At 37.7% G+C, this 22,616-nt stretch overlaps 1 protein-coding gene across 8 annotated transcripts in view; it reads right to left on the bottom strand.

Moving 5' to 3' along the window:
* TRPS1 (transcriptional repressor GATA binding 1) overlaps window positions 1-22,616 on the bottom strand; it is a 264,151-nt gene that overhangs the window by 200,058 nt on the left and 41,477 nt on the right. For 7 of the 8 annotated variants that reach the window (XM_022555578.2, XM_089898803.1, XM_089898804.1 and 4 more), the window contains 3 exons: window positions 19,687-19,847; window positions 15,683-16,611; window positions 1,020-2,146 (listed from right to left, as the gene is read on the bottom strand). In XM_022555578.2, the coding sequence (XP_022411286.1) occupies window positions 1,020-2,146; window positions 15,683-16,611; window positions 19,687-19,723 (2,093 nt within the window). In that variant the 5' untranslated portion in view covers window positions 19,724-19,847. The remainder of the gene's footprint in view (window positions 1-1,019; window positions 2,147-15,682; window positions 16,612-19,686; window positions 19,848-22,616) is intronic. The other variant, XM_022555586.2, reaches the window with a different exon arrangement.

The raw sequence follows: 22,616 nt of genomic DNA, 5'->3' as shown, positions 1-22,616 counted from the left end.
GTTCTTTTCTCCTATTTTATAATCAATGCCTGGCACTATGTGTATTTTTGGAGTTAATTAGTTAAGAAATGAATACATAAATGAAATAAAGATATGTATTTTAGGGCTTCCCTGGTGGCGTAGTGGTTGAGAGTCCGCCTGCCGATGCAGGGGACACGGGTTTGTGCCCCAGTCCGGGAAGATCCCACATGCCGCGGAGCGGCTGGGCCCGTGAGCCATGGCCGCTGAGCCTGTGCATCCGGAGCCTGTGCTCCGCAACAGGAGAGGCCACAACAGTGAGAGGTCCGCGTACCGCAAAAAAAAAAAAAAAAAAGATATGTATTCTAAACTCATCTCTAGATGAAAAATTGGGAAAGTTAATGTTTATAACAAGAATAAGATGGAAGTAGAAGGAAAACAGTAACACACCTTACATCTATTTACGAATCTGAAACAACGTAAGCAGCTTTACTCACTCAGAGTGTACAGAAACCCAAAGTCACACATATTACAGAGTTCTCTGCTTCACATTACTGTCTGTACGCAAAACAATGACGTTGCTTAATTTTTTAAAACCAGAAGAATGTCCAATTTCATTTTACAAGAAAAACGAGCAACGTGTTCTCAAGTGGATTGTTTCCCAGGTGGAATAGAGAATAGTACATATTATAGTGGCATCTTTCATTTGGAAGCTGCTCCATCAAAAATCATGGGATATGGGGTCATACTTAGCAAGGACAAATAAATGAATTGCGGTACAACCATCAACATTATCAGCATCATTGAGAATTTTAAAATATATTCAGTAGATGGTATAAAACAGGTATGAATCATAAGAGTAAACAGTTTGAAACAAGTGACCAAATTAAAATCTGTGGTTATCACATCTACTAATATAGAATCTGCAGTCTGTGATCTTACAGAACATGATCTTGTTCTATAACTGCCCAAGGTCACCACAATCATTCCCCAAAATCCTTGGGTCAGCCCTCTGGATACTTTCTATCATTTTCTCACTGTTTTTCCCCCGTACGGCTTACCTGTAGTGTCGGGAAATCTCTTCTTCCACCTGGGTAATGAAGTCACATTTGGTACATGAGTATTCTTTGCTTTCCTTGACAGCCGGCTGCCCATCCGATCCTTGCAGGTGATTGCCTTCTTGTTTGACATCCGATGCTTGGGACTCATGCACACTCTCGTAATGAAAGAGGAGCACGTCCACATCGGGGGTGGAGAAGGAACATTGGTGGCACTGGTGTTTGACTCTTGAGCTTCCGGCCGCCCCCGGAGACAAGTGCAAAAGCAAGAGCGCACAGTGGGAGCAATTACTTTTCCTACAAGCAAATGGATAAGTAATTTCTCCAAGGTGCTTTTCTGGGCTGCAAAGGCCTCTAGGACAGAAGGGACAGTGTTTAATGGTACACTTATGAATGTTATGGAGCTGTTGATAATGACGGAGAAGTGGCCCCACAACAATTACGTCGGGGCCATGGCTTTTGGAATATCTGAAGTCGCAGAACTGACAATTGTAGCTCGTGACCATATTATCCTCTGCTCCCTTGCTGGAGAAGTCCTTCTTCTTCGCCCCACTAGAGCCCTTGTCTGCCTTGGTCATTGGCTCCCCTTCTGCACTTTTGGCTAGATCATTCTGATTAATGACAGAGCCCCTGGACAGCTTGTCATTCAATTCTGGGTTAAGGCCACCTGACTGTGCTCCTCCATGCTGCTTGCCATAATGTTCTAGCAGCTTCAGTGAGCTTGATGACTCGCAGCTGAAACTACAAAATTTACACCAGTAGTAACTGGTGGCCTCTGTACCATTTTGTCTTGAATCAAGGGGTTTGATGGGCACTGAGTAACCAACAGGCGTGTCATCTCCTGCCTTGACTGTCATCTTGTCCTGCCACTTTCCCAAGTCTCCGGAATCACTGGACCGAAGTGCAGGGATGGATTTATTAGAGTTCTTCTCCGAAGGTTTTGCACCCTCAGAGGAGGGGAGAGAAGCTTTTATTTTGTTCGGGTGAGTCTGAAGAAAATGTTGTTCTAGTTCCGTTGATGAGTTGCCCATATAAGTGAAATTGCAGAATTTACAGCGGAAGTACTTGGTGTTTCCTTGGCAGTCTGGTGTTTTCCGTCCAATGCCAATGAATGTTCCACCTGAAGTAACCTGGCATGGAAGAAATGGATGTTACTTTAAAGGTATCATTAATTCAGTGCTTTTTGTGGGAGGGAGGAGGTGACACTGCCAAGTATCCCACATCCAAAAATACAATAGTGCTTCCGCTTATTATGAAATCACTTGAATAATCAGAGCCAAAGAAATTCACTCTTCATTACACAATAGCAACTCTATGAGAGGCTCATTATGCAAAAATTTTTGGCCAAAGTATCTGATGAAGGTAAGTTATAAAAGTACTATAACTAATGCAAAGGATTTAATAATATATACTTAAAAAAAAAAAAACTACGAAGAAGACTTCCAATTAAAGAGGTTTTACTACTGTCTCCTTCAAATCCCATGCCCGCGGAAGCAGCCAAATCACGTGGGATTTCTTCTCACAAAGCTAAGGGTTGCCATCAAAACCAGGGGCAGTTGCTCAGAGATTACTCAACGCAGGTGTCCTCCAGGGAAATCCTCTGTTCAGTTCCTACAGCAATAAGGCTGCAAAGATGAAGTCTATCTTTTGGGTAAAATAAAGGTGCTAAATGACCACACAAAATGGCTTATGGTTAAAGCCCGAGAATGCACAATTAGACTGAAAGTAAAATGAAATCATCGGTGGGCTTGAGATCTTGGTTGAAGGAGGGTCGATGTAAGGAGTTTAAAATGTTTCCCCATCTAGGACAAATGAAATAAAGAAAACCTTCTAGGGCTTTATTTGATTAAGGCTCTGTCTCATAGAAAAGACTCAGCCCCTCCCATGAGCGGGGTCATGGGGACAGTCAAGGGCCAAAATAAAATAATTTCACCATAAAAATCACCAGAGCTCTGTTTTCTATGCAAAATTATAAAACTGTGTATAGTGTTGGGGCAATCAAGGCCTTCAAAGGGCATTTTGTCTAAACCTCTTCTCTGGGTGAAGAACCACATCAGGCAGCATAACTAAGTGCCACCATCCAGCAGCCAAAATTCACTGTTTAGAAGAGTTTTTGACAGAAATGCTCCAAAGGGGGAGAAATTTCCTCTTTCAACAATCAGGGAATTTTTGAATTTTTCCAGCAACCAGATGTAATAGATTAAGCACGTGGCATAATCGTGTTCTTCTTCCACAGCTGCTCAAAAATGACATGTGTGATCACTGCTCACATCCAAATCACTCCATGAGAAAAGTCTCGAGCATCTCAAAATCATTTAAAAGATTCTACTTAATATGCAAATAATATTCCTTTAGCGCACTGAGAGACACAGTTGTTCTCTACTATACAGGACTAAGATTGAAGTCCGTTCTGTCACTTAAAGAGAGGTGTGACCTGGATCAAATTACTTAACCTCTCTGGCCAACAGCTTCCTCACTGGGGGCCACCTTTAAACTTACTTCCAATATTACAGTTGGAGGAAATGTGCATGAACACATCAACAGCTCATTTACTGTACATTAAGATTAATAAATTATGAAGTTCTCCCACAGCCGTTAATTGAAGGATGACAATGTTCCACTTTAAACAGTGTCTATATTCACCATGGCAAACACCCAGATTTCAGTCTGTTGACAGCAGAGCATTATCTAAAGCAGAAGGGCAAGAATGGGGGCACCCTCTTAGGCAGCAACCTGACAATTAATCATTGGTGTAAAGGATGTCAAAGCCAGACTACACAAGGTAAGTCTAACACCATTCTAACCTAACACTTTAGTGACCAATGCAAATAAAATTTGCACTGAAATGTAATGCATAATATTGCAAAATTCATCCATTTCCCAATTCGCTAGAGGTGAGAAGAACCTTGTTTTCAAAAACAAAATGAACCTTTCAATGGGATGCCACCTACTCAGGTACTTGGTTCAGGAACTTCAACTTGAATCAAAAGGAGCAAATTCAGAACTATCCCAACCTTCTCTAACGTGAGCAAAGAAAGCTAGTGTACAAACTCCAGAAATGGAAATTTGCTTCTCTGAGCTACCACATTGCTTCAGAGCTGCTGAGTTTCCTTAATAGAAAATGTTTTTAACTTCTGCTTGTAGAACAGGGATTCCTGAGAAACCACGACACATCACTATTTCTTTGATTTTGCAATCTTCAGGCCTCACGTTCCATGTCCACACTGAGAGGGCCGAGCAAAGAGCACATACAGTCTTAAAAAAAGCCCTAAACTTATGATTTTGAAGGGAATTTAAAGCATCACAACATCCCTTCCAGTATTTGACATCAACTTTAAGAGCCAGAAAATCCATGCTACTAGTATCAGGTGAAGAGAACATTTCATACCAAAAACCGCCAATAAATCATTTTGGTCTGGGATTAACTAAGCTACTATGAAAACTGAATTAAATCTTTAAAGTTGGCAGTGTCTATGTGTCTAAAGGTTGTGTGTTTAGCCAACTCCATTGTTTAGGATGCTTTTAATGGTTATATACTTTATGCTGAAAAGTGCCTTCAGACTCCCCCCTGCCCTTTCAAAAACCAACCAAGCAACCAAATAACACAAGGATCTAACTTAACGGCAAGAACAAAAATACTGACACTTGTACAGATTATCTATTTGCCTTCCTGGTAAACAGCAGTTAATCATATTAGTATTACATATTATTAAAAGCTAATATAATATTAGAATTACACATCTTACATATTATAAAAGCCAACTTTGGGAAACATAATTACTCAGCGTTCTATTCCTTTTCTCTTTCCAAAATAAGGTTTTAAGGTTACATTTGTGGCCATTTCTATGCTATGTCTATGAGAGATGTACCTTAAGTCATGGTGAAATATGACTGTTGTACCATATATCATTTAACTGAATTCTGAAATAAAATATAATTTATTATTTTAGGACACCATACCTAAGACTGAACCATACCCATTTCATGTTCATGACCCACGAATGCTGACTTAAAACAATTCTTTTCTAGGTTAAACCCAAATACACAGCAAGAACAGTTAATGCAAAATCAATGTTTTGCAGCAACAGTTTATTTAATCTTATTGCCAGGAAACAGCACCTACACATTCAGAGAATTATTTCAAACTTTCCAAACGGTTGAACCCAGCAAGGAATAGAAAAACTTATTCCCTAGCTATGGCTATACTAAAAAGAGATCACAAGCAGAACAAAGAGTATAAACTTCAGTCTTTCTTCTTTTGCTAACCAGAACTTTAATGAAAACCCATAGTCCAGTAGTGCCTTTGATACAGATATCCACATTTAAAAATTCCCATTAAACTGCAAATTCCGTTTGGACTAAAAATTACACCTATTCATTCATCTACTTAGTAGCTACTGGTTATTTAGCTTGTGCCAATCTCTGTGACAGACATCAGGATACAACAGTGAAAACCTAGACCACAGCTCTGCTTTTAAATTACTTATACTTTAAGATCAAAATTTGTAGGTGGGCTTCCCTGGTGGCGCAGTGGTTGGGAGTCCGCCTGCCGATGCAGGGGACACGGGTTCGTGCCCTGGTCCGGGAGGATCCCACATGCCGCGGAGCAGCTAGGCCCGTAAGCCATGGCCGCTGAGCCTGCGCGTCCGGAGCCTGTACTCCACAAGGGGAGAGGCCACAACAGTGAGAGGCGCGCGTACCGCAGGAAAAAGAAAAAAAAAAAAAATTTGTAGGTAAAATCCTTTATTTATTTGTATGTATCTTTACTTGCATTTGTTTGGTCCCAAGGGAAGTTCTCAAGTTAAATCCTGTAGAAAGACACACTATTTAACCTTCTGGCACCTCAGTTTCATCATCTTTGTGGCTATAAATAATATTGTACACTTTGCCATTTTATAGGATTATCGTGAGGATAACGTGAGAGAATGCATCCAAAAAGTGATTTGCAAAAGTCTACATCACTGCTGTCCAACAGAACTCTTGAATTGATGGAAATGTTCTGTAGTCTACCCTGTCCAATACAGCAGCCACTAGCTAAGTGCTACTGAACACTTGAAACAGAGCTAGTGCAACTGAAGAACTGATTCTTTTAAATTTAATCTGTCGTTTTTATGAATTTTTCATAAATTTAGTTTTAACGAATTGGAATTTAAATAGCCCCATGTAGCTGGTGAATACCATATCAGAGCGCACTCTACAGTATTATTCACATGAATGGGACTATTATTTAATAAAATGAACTATCTCTGAATTTCTCCCACCAATGAAACGAAAAGACTAAACAGAAGGGGAAGTGGTGAAGTCAAACTCAAATACTTGTCACCCCTAGTATTCTTAGCTGTAAACGTAAAAGTTCAATTCTGTTGTTACTAAGCTAATGCTTCCATTTGCATTCCTTCTTGGGCTGAAGGAATGGTATTACATTCTTCTTTGGAAGTAAACAGGAGCTCAATACACTTTGGTTGAATGAATGAACTAGTTATTGGAGATGTGAAATCTCCCACTTACTTGGGCTACGGGAGCTATACTAATTCACGGCCCTATTATCATTGACTCAACCTGACATATGGGCTTCTTCAAAAAACAAGACAAACTGCATCTTTCAACCCAAAAACAAACGACTATGGGGTCATTCGCTTGTGAATTAGAGCTATACAGAAACACCCAAGATACCTGTTAAGGCATGAAAAAGAACAAATTTTAAGTTGTTTTTCACTGATTGAGCACTGTGATGTCTTTTTATTCTATTTTAACCTCAGTTCTAAAAACTCTTCCTTCCATGTAGTTTGTTCCATGCGTTTCATTTATAATTTATCTACATATGGCTTTTCACAAAAATGTTTCACTATAGAAGTTAAAAATACAAAAGGTTGGCTTTTTTTCAAGGTCTTTAACCTCAATTTAGCTCTTTCCTCCTAATAATATGGAACAAAACCTAGTAAGAATAGTATCTAAAAGAATGTGTCAAAGGGAAAGATCTTTTAAAGCCTCAGAACTCTTAAAATGACACTTTAGCAAATGTATTTATTTTCAATGGAACAAAAAGAGTTGTTTGAACTAAACACAAACTCTTCCTCAGATGTGGTTCATATTCAAGGACTGTAATTGATAGCAACAGAAACAATTAGGAGGGTACTAATTTAAAAGGACTTGAGGTTACGGGCTGATCGTCAAAAAAAGTAAAACCACGACTGTAAAAAACTAAGTTGTTAAAAATCACTGTTCACATACTGAAGTCACAAATAACGTGAAGAAATCTGTCAGGGCCAATCTTGGCTGAAAATAACTAAATTCAGAATCTATGTGCTAATCTACACAGGGAATGTTTCCGCGTTGCACAGTTCTTTAAAACACACTGCAGAATATAGAGTGTGCCTCAACGATGTATCTTTGATGGAAATTAAGTATTTAAAAATTTCAATAACAAATCTAATTAAACGGCAGTCAGCTCAGTCACATGCTATCATAGCCTATTCTTTGTGTCGCTGGTATAAATCCCATATACATCTTTGTCATTGGATTTATAAGAGTGAGCTAATTTTTTGGGGGGTGAGGGCAAAACCTAAATTGGTAGAGGTGCAAATATAAGGGTAAAATACTGCTTATCCTTAATTATCTACATTTTTATAATAAATGTTTTGTATTACAATAATAAACAGTCTATCCCAAACTGGTTTTCTTATTTTACTCAGCATAATATCAATCTAATTTTCTATGGTTATTTGGTATTTGGACAGATAGAAAACAGGTAAACCTTAAAGTCAGTCTCACTAATTTAGAAGGTAATCTTTTAGGGGAAAATATGCAAAAGAAAACTGAAAATGCAGTGCAAGTGGATGATAAGACTGAGTACGTTATCCACAGCGTTCCTCTCCTCCAGCTGATCTGCCATTGCCGCTGGCTCATAGTGGAGATAAATAATAATTGCATGTTTGTTCCAAAGAGGGTCTTAATGAGAAAACAGAGTTGAATCACTGTGGAACATCCTTCCTCCAGGGAAGGGTGATTTGTGGCATGCTTACTATGTGCCAAGCACTGGGAGACACAAGGAAATGACAAAGTCCCAAACCCCCAACGTGTCTGCATTTTAGTGCATAAAGTTCCCAGGTAAATAGATGACAATCTATTGTGGAATCTATTGTGGAATATGTGCTTCTGCTGAAAGCTGTACCAAGTTCCATGACCACACAGAGGAAAAGCACCTAACCTACACTGACTGGTCCACAAAGACTTCCGGAAGGAGGTGACAACTGAGCTGTGGACAGATGAGTTGGCATTTGGGATGAGCCTCAAAGGCAGTGATCTCAGAAAGGTTTTTCAGGTGCAGGAAACAAAATGAGTAAAGCATAAATGAGGATGAAACAGTGCAAGTTCCTTTCAGGAAATGTGGAGGAAGTTTGGGGGTGAGAGAGAATTTGGAAAGGTGATGTCTTAATGGAGCGTCTACATTGACTTATACAAGTATAATTAAAACGATCTACTTTTTTTATAGAAAGTAGACCTATACATCCTACAGAACACAGGAAGACATCTCTAAGTGAAATTTTTTAAAATTAAAGAAAGGAAGGAAGGGAGGGAAGGAGGATGGGTAAGAGATGGAGGAAAGGAAGGATAAAGAGGAAGCAGGGAGGAAAAAGAACAGAAAGAAACAGAAACCAAAGGAAGGCAAAAAGGGGGAGGAAGGAAGGGAGAGCAGATGAGAAGAGAAAGAACAGAAGGGAACAGAAAGAGAAAGTAAATAAGTAAAGAAGCCACTAAGAATTTACTAAGTAAACATTAAGGGTGGTGCCAGTGGCGGGGCGGGGGCGGGGCGGGACCTCTCTGGTGGCGCAGTGGTTAAGAATCCACCTGCCAATGCAGGGGACAGGGATTCGAGTCCTGGCCCGGGAAGATCCCACGTGCCGTGGAGCAACTAAGCCCATGCACCACAACTACTGAGCCTGTGCTCTAGAGCCCACGAGCCACAACAACTGAACCCACGTGCCACAACTACTGAAGCCCATGCACCTAGAGCCCATGCTCCACAACAAGAGAAGCCACCGCAATGAGAAGTCCGCGCGCCTCAACGAGCTCGCCACAACTAGAGAAAGCCCACACGCAGCAACAAAGACCCAGCGCAGCCAAAAATAAATAATAAAATAAAATAAATTGAAAAAACAAAAAAGGGTGGTGCCGGGGAAAGAATAAAGAAGGAAAGACAGGACAAATCACTCCATTGTTTGGAGAGAGATACAAATCAGAAAGACATCCAGGAGAACTGACATTTCCGGCCTGACTGACTTGAAAATGGGAGTCTAGAAAAAAGGAGAGGAACACAAAGTTGTTTTAGGGAAGGAACTAACAACTTTACTTCTACACACGTCGACTTTGAGATGCCAGTTGGAATATCGAGGTGGAGCTACCTGCCCATCAGCTGGCAAAATAGGTCTCAGAACAAACCACTGTTTATTATTAAGATTCCCAATATGTTACTGGACTCATGAAAGAATGCAGGTGTTCTTTATCGTACATCAACAGGTCATCTAAATATTAAAGGAGAATGGCTGGACAATTAGACTCCCTTTGAATTCTCAAGCCCCTCATGGTAGTCCCCAGTTTCTTCACTTTCAGCATCTGGGGACCTCACACAGCTCTGAGCACGGCTGGGGAATGAGTACACTCAAGTTAGACAGTCTAAAAGTATTCTGAGTTCCTCTGCCTCCACACCCATTCCATTACTTACTCAAAGGCAAAGAGTAAAACCTTAATTACCCAGCCTTGGAGAACATAAATGGAAGCTGGGTGCATCTCCTTAACACTGAATCTTCATAGAAAAACCAACCTAAATTGTGTCTAGTAATCAAAAGAGGGGAATACAATGCTCAGACCATCTACTGAATCATAAAATCCTAAAACGAAGTCCTTCAAACAAGGGGGCTATGAAGTAAATCAAATACATGGATGACGTGTCCCTTAATGTGGGGATAAAACATTTCATCCTTAATTGATAAAATCAAAATTTGGCCCTATGCACTCTATCAGAACTAGTTTCTGCAGCCAAAGTACCAGTGAAAATGAATCACAGTAATTAAGAAAAGACAAATCAGCAAAATTAATTCTCTTTTCAATGATTTCAATTATAAGCTAGTAAGCTCAAATAAGGCAGCATTACACTCCAGGGTTTGGATAAGAGATCATCTCAAAGAAATCACTGAAGTCCCCAAATTCAATGCAATTCACAGAGTATGCATCAAACAGCCCTGGTCTTATATCACCTCCCTTACATGCGGCTGGTCTGTCTTCCATTGCTTTTCTAGTTGCAGTAAACTCAGTCTTACAACTGGGAAGGCCATATATTATAGTGGTTGTGAAGACAACATTCTGTAGCCTATGACCCTGGTTTACGCCCCATTTACCCCACTTCAACTCTGTGAGCTTGGGCAAGTTACTTTCATCTCTCTATGTCTGTTTCCTCATTTTTTAAAACGGACATAATAGTAGTGTCAACTTCAAAGGTTTTTATGAAGATGAGTTAATTAATACACGTAAAGAGCTTAGATCTACATATACACATAAGAATCCCTTAATAAATGCTAGCTCTTATTAGGACTGAATCCAAAATTGGGGGAAAAAACAGGACATATGTGTAATTTTGATTATGGAAGCTAAAAAAATAAAAGAAGGATAGATCATATTTAAAGTAATACAGAAAAATAAATTTTATATTTGATTTCCAATTAAAATTAAACACGGTCTTCTCTGATATTCTAAACATGCATAACATTGACTTTAAACTTTAGAATCATATGATGAAGAATTCAAGAGGTCTATGGTCTAACAATTTTCAGACACAGACTCCAGGAAGGAAATCAGAAAATGAAAGAGAACTGCTCTTTTTTCCCACTTTCCTGGAGTTAGCATACTACTTATGTATCCGTGTTTCCAACAGCTGTACATATGCTATAATTACAATGACCGAAGAAACAAAAAGCACTGAATAATCTGCGGACTTGATATGGTTAGCAAAACATGCCATTTGGAGATAAAATTTTTATTGAGTTGAATAATGCTAAATTCGATTGAATGCACTGATAACCATGATTCCTTCTTCTAAACATTCTGCTTAGAGAGAAATACGGATATTCAAGAAAGTGATACATGTTCTCTAAACGATGGCAAATAGACTGAAAATCAAAGAGGGACTGACATTCATCGTACTGACCCTCTTGTAACAAAGCCAAATGGAGATTTAACCATCATGCAGGTAAAAGGATTAATGAAGATGGTCAAACTATTCCAACCGGGTGGCTACATTATAAAGCTCAGCTATCTTCATGATGAAAATAACCTGGTAAATGCCAGAACATTGCTTTGCTTTTATGGCCTTAGGGTGAGCATATGTTTTATTTTGCACACTTTATTACTTGTTAAAGAGACACGGTCCTGAAAATAAGTACGGGTTCATATGCCAAACATTCCATACTCTAGAGAGAGTCTGAAGTGATTCAAGTCTCATTCACCAGCGTTTCTAAAGAGCAATTGTCCTCAACTCAGAAGAACAAAGCAACAGAACCTGCTAAGGTCTACAGCTTCCCTCCTGCTCCAGGATCAAAGGAAACGGCAAGGCAAAAAATAAATATTTGGAGGTTAAAATTCAAGAAAATTCAAAATAGACCAAAATGAGATGAATGTTCTCTGGATTTTTCTCTTTTTCCAGACCAAACGGTAACCCCCTGTTCAAATGAATGTACGGGCACATGTTAAGAATCTATAAAGCTCATGGACTTAAATATATTGAAAATACAAACACAAAAGATGACTTCCTAGCTCAAAAAATCTGTTCTTCCTGCTTCTAACATGACATATTGTGCAACTCTGATAAAAAATATTTATAAAACAGAAACGCAGTGCTCCTAACTCAAACACAAGACAATCACTGAGATTCTTCTGCTAACCTTAAAATTTCATTCAGGGCCAAAATGAATTTAATAGCTGGCATCCTGTAGCTCCCTTCTTAGAGGCCTGAATAATGCAGAATAACAGGAAAGGTTTCCTAATATGAAAAGGCACCATATACATTGTGAGCATTTATAAACTTGGGCTAGCTTAAACACTTTCCCGTGGGAAGCACAACTTGACAAGACTCCGACTTTTATAACTTGATCTGAGGGCTAAGAGCTCCCCCATAAAGATGATGCAAACACCCTAATGCACCACACATTAAGCCCTAATGAAACAGCAAAGTCCGTGTTTAACAATGCAGGCCTCCATTCAGCGATGGTTTAAATACAGATTAGAAAGAAAGAGGCTGTAATTACTTTCTGAAGAACTCAATCTCTTGTCCTATTATCAGTCTATACGTGAGCCTCAAGGGCTGAGTACAGGTAGTAAAAATTGCATGAAGGGCTTAGCCACCATGCCACAGCCATTCTTTTTAAAACTTTAAGCACAATAATTGATAAAACACGCAGGGGAAATTTAAAAATTGAGAAACTAACATCCGGGCCAAGTCAATGAGTCCTAAGCTAGCCATTACATTTTTCCTTAGTTTTTCTTGGTAAAGGTCTGTATCTCTTCTGATTCCAGGGCTGGGTATGCTACCTCATGGTGTGTGAGGGATCTGAATTCAACAGACTCAGAAATGACTGTCCAGATTTTATGATGGCCCTTTAAAATGACCTCCATTATCTGGCCAGGGCTTTGTCGATTATGAAGTACAAAGAAACGTTGTTTGACACTATTTTTACAAATTTGTAATTCTTTGACTTCATGATGTGTAATAAAACTTACACAGAAGTGGATACCATCAGTAAAAGCATGTCAAAACTTCAACTATTAACTTCAATATAGGTCAAATAATCTGAACTTGGAACTAGAAATCTTAAAATTTGTTTAAATTATTTCTTTTTCCCCAACCGTATATCTCATGTTTGCACTCAAGTCAGTTTGAATTATTTAAAACCACCCATGCCAAACCAAAATATAGATCAAAGCCACAGAGTTCTTAAGTCCTCTACTTCTGGCTTCTGTTCCTTTTTTCTTGGCCTAAAATGTCATAAATCTATCATTAACCACCAACTGTCCTGAATGTTAAAAAAAAAAAAAAAAAGTTTAATTGAAAAAGATTAATGAATCGCTCATCTATTACTTCAACTAGCTTAAATTACAGATTGATATCAATAATTCCTGGAATGGAATGATTATTTGTCTTTAATCCTCGTATTTACCAACATCTTTATCAGAATACACACAAGCCATTAACTTGCTATCAATTTCTGACAAAACTGCATTCAAGAAATTCTGAAGTCAGCATTTTACTTCCCACAGCTTTTAGTCTCCACACAGCTCACAAGCAGGAAAGAACCTCTCAAACGGCATTTCAGCAACACAAACATATGCGGGTGAAAAAGGGGGATTTCATATGCGCTTTTATTCAATTTACGCATATAGCAAAGCTGCCTGATATTTATTTCAGCGTAAAAATATTAATAAGTTATTTATCTTCAGACATGTTTCTGCATCAACATCTGGTGTGTGTGTAAAGTATTCAAGATTAACATTTGGCCTAAAGTACATTTAGTGTGCTTTTCCCAAACTGAAGAAAGTTAACTCTCTTTAGGCTTCTTTTCTCTCTCCAATTGTTTCTTCGAAAGAATCCAGTCACTTTTTCCATAGATCCCTGTTTTCTATTTTTAGCCATATTATTTCTCTTTGAAAAAAAAATTGATTTTAACAAGATTATCTCCCTCCGTGCGATTTCCTACCATTTCTGTCTTCTTTACTGGGCACTGCTGCGAGGATTTAGGAGACAGCAGAGTCTAGGATCAGCTGTTTTATTTCTAGTTCTATTAGTTCAAACTCAGATAGCTCCCACATCTGTTTTATTTCTAAAATCACTGCCCAGGAAAAGTGTCCAGCTCGTTCTACCCAAACATAAACTTTACTATAAATAACTAGGAACCTAACAAATAACTGTTTGGGGGAAATGGAAGTGTGTTTAAAAATCTGAATTCTTCCAAACTATAGGCCCTTAGTAATCTTCGTTTTAGAGCCTTCCTGACAGCCCAGATCAGCTTCCCTCAGAAGTTTTCCCCAGAGTGAACAAACTGAAACCCCGGCCGGAAATCCAGGTATTAACATCATATTCCTCGCTAATTATAAAACACCATTTCACATACTGACATTATTCACTTCTAACCCTTTTATCTAAAACACGTATTTGCTTTCCAATCATAGTTTGACAGCAGAGTGTATCTGACACAAGCCAGTGAAATGATCTTTAATAAGACAGCAGTTCAAAGCATGTAGCTTTCATGCATAATAACTATGTTGGCTTAATTTGCTGCGCCACAGAAATCATTCTATTTGTGGAAATTCACAAAGTAAGATGGAATTTTGAGAGCTTTACAAAGATGAAACTGGCTTTTTAAGAGTTCTTCTTTATCTCCCTTAAAGTGAAAAGATTGCCATTCTGACGTTTTTAAAGGACTTGGAAATTTCTCTTCTGATCCTTCTTACAAGTATTGCAAAATATATTCACTACTTGTTATTTATAACCCCTTCGCCTGTCTTTCTTAATTGGCACTAGGTCAAAAGAGAGGTCTAGAACAAATGTGCTGTAGCTACTGAGTTGATAAAAATGATTGATATTTTCAGGGATTGAGGAGGTCAAATAAGTGTGATGAGATTTCATTAGTTCTCAGGTACTTCTTCTAATCATTCCTAAAGAAGGTTAATATTAAACCTAATATGTTTTGAAATCCCTGGCCTAATAATACAATAAAAATCTACAGACTGTAACAGAAACTAATACACTTTCTCAAGCTGATTGTCCGTTTCAACTATACTAAAATTGCTAAAATGAAATGAATACATTACTTAAGAGTCCGTTCTGCATTTCATTCTATTTGAAATGGTAGGGTGTTGTTTTTTTTTTTATCTCACATATGCCTTAAGCTAACACAGAAGGGGTAGATCAAAAAGGTATGCCAGTTTTAATAAAAGTGGAAATCTAAATTACTACTAAATGCTTTCATAAATTATGATTTTCTTTAAACGCAGGAAGGAATGCTTTATTGGTCCACACCAAGGTCATTCTGGTGTCCCTAGTACTTACACTCACATTGACTTCTTTTTAAATCAATGTAAAATTTTATTTCCAAAGTTTCATTTGCAATTATGTTGCCTTTTCAGTAGTACACCTCTGCAACCATCAGTGTGACCCAACTCTGGTCCAGTTTGGCAGTGTAAAATTAAATCCTCATCCAAAACACAGGAAAGACCCTCCCTGAAGTAAAGGCTATAGCAAAAGATTTATAATCTAAAACTAGAACAAAGCATGAATTACTATCATGTAGAACCATAAAGATTAGTGCCATTTTTGGAAGACTCTGAAAACATCAAATTACCATGAAATATGTCCAGAAATATGAAGCCAAGCTAATTCCATGAAAAAACTTTTCCCAGCCTAATAGAAATGTTGGGATTATTTTCCATGATGAGAGGCTAAAGATAACTCTGAATACACATTTGGATGAAACAGCTACAGAGTGAGTCTGTCTCTTCTGCTCCATTGAGCAGGCTACCCCTTTGGTACTGGGAGCTTGATTTTAACAAACATGTAAAAATTCACATTTCGTTACTAACAACTTTTTCTGTACAAAGAGATCACAATACGAAGCACAAACCTGTACATCATAGGTCCCATTTAGTAAAACAGGCCTTGAGGAATTGATATCCTGCAGCACACCAGAAATCACGGAACGGTTGACTTTCTGGAAGTCTTTGGAATGGCTGAACTGCACCATGTTATGAAGGGCCAAGATTTTGCTGTCCAGCTCAGCATCCTGCCTGGTGCGGTTATGCAGTCCTAAGTGATACTTTCGGAAGTGCTTAATCAGATCTGTGGGGTCGTTGCCATAGTAACCATATCCACAGATATTGCATTTAAAGTCCTGAAGCTCTGGAGACAGAGGTGCCGGGTCTGGGTTGTCATTTACCAGTAAGTCGGTTTTCGATTTATTCAGTCTCACACCCCCATCTGAAGGCACTTGTGGGTTTTTTGAGGCCACTGAAACTGGGCTTGAGCCTTGACAATTGGCTTGACCACTCTGCGCTTGCCCTGTTTCCTCCGTAGCCTTCGGTGACATCTTCTGATCTTCCTTTGTCTCCAAGGAGTCCCCTGATGGGGTGCAGGCCATATCTTGAGGGTCATCTGCCTCTGCTCTTTGAGGAGACTTCAAGGGCTCACAGACTCCCCCAGCAGCTGGAGATGAGAAAGCCAACATATTTCTCTCTGTCACCTCATCATGTGGATAGGAGGGAAGGTTTCCTCCCTTACTGGGGCTTTCATAATTGAAGCCAGCCTTCTCACTCAGGATTGCGCTTTTTAAGTCCTTCTTACTGCTAGAAGACGGATCTTGGACATGCAAGCTATGTTCCTCCTTATTATTTAGTTCTGCAGCATCACTCTGATCCGTATTTTCTGACATCTGATCTACAGAAAATTCTTTGTTCTTTCCAGATCCCTTGCTTTCTGTACCGACAGGCTCCAGGGTCTGGCCCTCGCCTTCACTAGCAATGTTTCTCAGAGGGGGGTTCTTTTTCCGGACCATATCTGTAAAAATAACAAGGAAAAGGAAGATACAGGGTTAGTTGAAATTTGCAGGCATGTAGTCTAATCTAGAACATTTTACTTACTCTATTCAAGGCTTTTTTTAAGGCACATAATAAAAAAATGTTCTCTAGGAAAAAAAAATCTGCTATTTTTTTTAAAAAATAGCAAAAAATTGAGACTGATGCCAACGATTTACATTTAGAATTATTTTTGTCACAAAGGGTGGCTCATTTGTTATTTTTAAATGGTTTTATGAATACCAAGGTATTATTATTACTAGCTCTAACACTCCTATTACTTAACCTTGGCTGCCAATTATATTTTTTGCTCAGCTTCTTTCTTAAGAGTTGATAGATAAATGCTTCTATATTTATCTGTGTTATATACTATGTGTAATATGTACACGTTATGTTTATAGAATATATACACCTGTTTATGTTTATAGAATGTATATTACATGTTTATTTGTGATACGTATATGTGTATACAAACAACTATAAAGTGAAACTCGATATTGTTACACAGTGTGCAACCAAGGTACCAATATAGTTTCAACCAAAATATCCTCATAGTCAAAAGACAGAAAGAGCATGTTATAAACAAAGTGAAAACTACCCCTTCACTTTCAGAAATGGAGGATAACAAATGTTTTATCTCTGCCGTACCTATAAATTACTTTAAGCCCCCTTTGGGGGACTTGCCTGAGAGAAGGGGGACCTGGTACACATCATAGTGGCCAGGTTGGGTTTTACTAGGACTCCATCTGGCATGATGAGAACCCACCTAAGGCCAGGGTTTCCAGGCACAGCATGGTGGAAACAGTACCAATCCCAACATCAGGAGCACACTGGAAATTGACTAAAGTAAAGTATTCAATTGAACCACGTGACATTGCCATTTCGTAGCTCAACACGGCAAACTGTTAGCAGTTTCCTATGGTTCACCTTCACATGCTAGCTCAACTGTGCCTTTCAAGGTAGGGTCCACATAAGAACATTGTGGGGAGTCTAATGAATCAGAACTCTAAGGGTATAAGGAGATAAGAAACAAATTGTACAGTGTCAATAAAAGAATGCAGTAACAAAGGCTTGTGGAGAACTGACTTTCATGGCCTGTGCTCCTTAATCCTCCAGTCGAAAAACTGCCAGGGCTATGTACGTCGTCACCCCAACTGTCTCTTGGAAAAATCCACCTTATTTACTAGCTGATGCTACCACAAGGGCGAATTTAACAGAGTTAGTTACACCATGATTATCCAAAATGTCCTTAGAAAATCTAAATTAATAGCATGTTTTAGTCATTCTCATCTATAATTTCCCACAAGTGCTGAGGAACCACACTGGCTTTGGATATATGGGTAAACCTTCGCTTCTGAAAAGCTGGTCAAGCAAAATTTGTGTAATATGAATCACTGAACCAAGATAATGCACTAGATACAGGATAAGGAATCAGTTACAAGGTAATAATTCACTTTCTTGAATAATGTCAAAAATAGTGTAACTGTACTTAAGAGAGTATATACTCTGCTCTTCTTACACACCGAGAATGTTAGTCACCAAAATATCCATAGAATCTCCCACTTGGAACGAGAACAACCACCAAAAGAAAAACCATTTGGAGTTTCCAGTGAAGGTGATAGTCATGAGGCGTGTAAACCTGCCTGGCGTGGGGGCAAGGGAGGCAGTATGGTCTTCACCTTGGTGTCATTACCATTAGCTCCTAAAATTAACTAAGTCAGGTAACCATCGTTAGAAAAAAATGGAACACTGGCTAACTAATTTATCTTCTAATGTTTGCATTTTAATGTCTTATCTGATGCTGTTGACATTTTAGACCTCTATTCCTCTGTCAGAACAGCCAGAACTTGGGAACTTGTACCAACACATGGAAGACTGGAGGGCAATTTTACTGGTGGTCAACAAAGGGAAAACTAAAAGGGAAAGAATAAAAGGGAAGCTTAAAAGAAATAAGTTACAGTCTAAAATATAAGAGTTTGAGTCAAAAATGTACTGTTTTAACTTGGACTATAGAAAAGGAAATACTAGTTTATAGAGTATCAGTCATTCCTGCATACAAAAATGTGATGATTTGGTACCGCATTTCATGCATTTCCCTCCAGAATTTCCTGTTTGTTTTTCCACTGGATTTTAACATTTCCTCCATCATATAAATAAAATCTAACAGTGATGCACCAAGATGAAATAAATAAGGCTACACAGAAAAGCTAAAAATCTATATGAAAGGCAGGATTCATGAAGAAAAAAGGATGAAATAATCCAATTCATTAAGATTATCCTTCCATTCAAATGAAAAGAAAATGGTTTATGCCCATATATTAAGGTCAAGGAGATGAGAAAAACAGCGACATCTTACACAGCAAGGGAACTAAGATAAAATACTTAGAAATGAACAGATATAAATATGTCAATAATTGAAAAAAATTAATGTATTTTCCAGAACAAAAAAGTTGGATCTTGCTGATTTATTATCATCATGAAGAACAGTAATGGGTCATAGTTTAAAAACTACTCAACCAACATCTATAGTGACTGAGAGAAAATATAATTTGATTAAATTATCATCCTTTCAAATTTCAGCTCATTCTTTCACCCAAGAACAGACCTTTACAACCCATATGACTCACTGAATAGGGCCCTTAATAATATACATTGCAAAGAATGTTAAACTGCTAAAACTTCAAAGAAGTATCAGAGAGGTCATTTGAGTTTTATTTTTTTTTGTTCTGGGGGGAAGGGGCATGTTCTTTTTAGCTGCTTTTAAAAAAATCATGGTTAATTTAGTTGACTACACTTTGAAGTAGTTAGAGAAAAAATAATTTTTTACTGGAATTACATCGCTATAATTTTTCAGAATGACATATTATGTAAATATAAGCACATTCGCAATACTTCTAAGTGGAAGAAACTCCCCTAGCAACTCATAAGTTAGATACCGTAAGACCAGACCCACCCTCAAGTTATTATCTCTAAGACAAATAACAGATTGCATGACATTGTACTGTGTGCCAAAAACTTTTCCAGTTAACAATTTCACTTGAAAAAATAGATCACATACTTGTAAAATCATACCCAGCATTGACTTCATAAGGCATGTGGCTTTAGAGTGCTTTTTTTACAATTATTAATTCTATTAGTCAACTAGCAGGAGGGTTAATGCAATTGTCTTAGAAGACGATCAGAAGACACAGAAGACATTTTGAGAGCTGATCTGTACATCTGCAAAACAAAACAAAACATATTTTCCTTCCTAAATGATGTAAACATATTTTAATGCATCACACCTAAAACACATTAACATGCCAGCACCGCAAGCTGCTTGAAAGATACCTGATAAAAGCATGAGTAAATCTTGGGCAAGATTTTCTCCCTCCCCTGGGTTTTAATAAAGCAACAGGAGAAGGAGAAACATGATATAAAAGATTATAGAAGTCATTTTCACAGCAGAGTGTGCTGCTGACAAAATTAGTTAACCTCGAACTGCCCCTGAACCTGAAGGTACACAATACTTACCTGCTCTGGGGTGGGGATAAAACAGCTTAATTAGTAATCATGGAGGGGGCCTGCTTCTGGAAAAGATACAAAGTGCACTTGCCTAACTGCACGGTCACAGCTAAAGACATGGAGTGGTACCCATAACTAGTCTCCTCCAGACTCACAGTACCAGTGTACATATACCATGAGGCTAAGAAAAGAGCTATTTCAATGCCAGCGGGAATTTTGCATCAGATCTAACTCTTGCCTTACCAAGAGTTACAGAAACATTACATATTATAACATGTATTATCTTTTAAGCTATTTTTAAGTCATATTTTCACTCTTGATAAATAAGATTGTAAAGCTATGACTGAACCAGCATTCAACCATCCTTATATCATCTCTTTTTTTTAATCTGAATGAAATTATTGAGGCAGATACTGCATTAATGGTCATAATATAATTGAACAGATGTACTACATATATACACGTGTGTGTGTATGTGTGTGTGTATATATATATATAAAAAAATATATAATCACATCAATGAGCCTTACTCATGAGTTTTGCCAACTCTGTTTTAAACTTTTTCATTCTATTGTACAGCAATATCCCTCACACTGAGTACCACAAAAGTTCAAAATGCCAGTCACAGAAGGTCCACTATAGACAACCATTTAGACAACGGGGCAAAAAATGAACGAAAAGTGAATTGGGCAAGGAGGAGCTGAAGAACCTAAATGAGTACTACAAGGCTCAAAAGTGCCAACTTCAGTCCTCTATTTAATTATGAGATAAAAACCGACCTGGGGGCTGGCTAGGGGACCAGAGGGTAACAGTGAGCATTCCCACATTTACATCATTTTCCACCTGTACAAACACATGAATGCATATTACGTGCCAAGATTGTTAAGCAGGTTCAAAACGTATTTAGCTTCCTAAAAATGCTCTAACTGTATTAATTTTTATTACTGAGATATAAGACATTCCATTTGCAAAAATCTCAATTTCCATTCTTATCTCCTCCTAAACTAAAACTTAAATCTATAAGTTTTCTTTGCATTTTTGGTAGAAGAATTTATTAGAAAAAAGCAATAGCGTACTGCACTATTTCTGTGTTACAGTATCACTAAGACAGGTTTATGCAGTGGAAACAATCAGCATTAGAGCTTAAAATATAATTCCAGTAAGTACTTCATCTCACTGATTAAAATGCTTAAATATACTATTAAAAATTTTTTCTATAAACAACTGTGACTTATGTTCCCAAAATGGCACCTTCACAGCAAAAGAAATCTAAGTTTTCCATTATTACCCAGATATTTTAAACTATTATTTTTATTTCATCTATATGAATATATAAATAAGTATGTATATAAATATGTATGTAGAAAAATATATACACACATACATTTATGAAATACCTTGCTCAAATAACCTTGCCATAGATAATCAAATGAATTATTCCACCAAAGGAATCAACTATCATAGTAATTTAAAAAGAGAGCTGAGATCACACAACCATCCAATGCAAATGAAGTTAAGAATTTATTTCCATTAGATGAGAAACTCCTTGAAGGTAAGAGATATAAACTCTTATGTTCTTTGTGGCATCTTGACCCGAAACACAGTAAAGAATCAAAACCTAAGAAGGTAGAAGGGTGCACAAATCACACATCCAGTTTCTGAACCTGATTCAGATCACCAGCTGATGTAATCAAGGGCAAGCCCTTATCCCTTCTCAGAGCCTCTCTTATCCGTATAATGAGGGAATTACAATAAATTATTTCTAACCTGCACTCTGCCTCTAAGACTCCATGATGGTTCTGGTTAATAGCTTAAGCACTTTAGTTTTACCTTAGAAAAGCTTTACCCAATTTTCTTGAAACATTACAAAATATTAAGCCATCAACAACTAAGGGTAGCATAAATACCACTGACACCTACCATTCACTGTTTTCCATTTTCTCCAACTTTCATTCATCCATTCAACACATGTATATCCAACAACAGCTATGTCTGAACACATCCAGCAAGAGGACTTCATTTTATTATTTGTCATCATTTTAAGAAAGGAAGGATATTTTTCACAAGTAAAGAAAAAATTATAAGGAACTCCTCTTTCTAAAAAAAGCTGAAACTTTTGAGTACTTTTCCAAGCAATAATTTCAACTAGGTGCACTTTCAACTGATACTTTCTCTCTCTCTATGTATGTACATATACATATATATGTGTGTGTGTGTATATCGATATACATACACACACACACGTATATATAAACACACACATCTTTATATATATATATATAAAACCTGAACAAGACTAAAAAGATAGGGAAGCAAGACTATGTAATCTGATCTCAATCTCTAATCCTGCTGAGTATGATTTTTATTATAAGTAGCAGCTCTTATCATCATAATATATAATACCAGATGACATTTTCTTATTGTTTTTCCAGATAATAAATCTTTCAAGGGTTTAAAATCAAAGCTTTACACAAAAAGAAAAGA

The sequence above is a fragment of the Delphinapterus leucas genome, chromosome 17 (genome assembly GCF_059928025.1).
Source record: "Delphinapterus leucas isolate spDelLeu-1000000601 "Yukka" chromosome 17, BTC_Dleu_Yukka2, whole genome shotgun sequence".
NCBI classification, from domain to species: Eukaryota; Metazoa; Chordata; class Mammalia; order Artiodactyla; family Monodontidae; genus Delphinapterus; species Delphinapterus leucas.
Note: the sequence above shows the minus strand (reverse complement) of the source record. Positions and strands in the feature narration are given on the sequence as shown.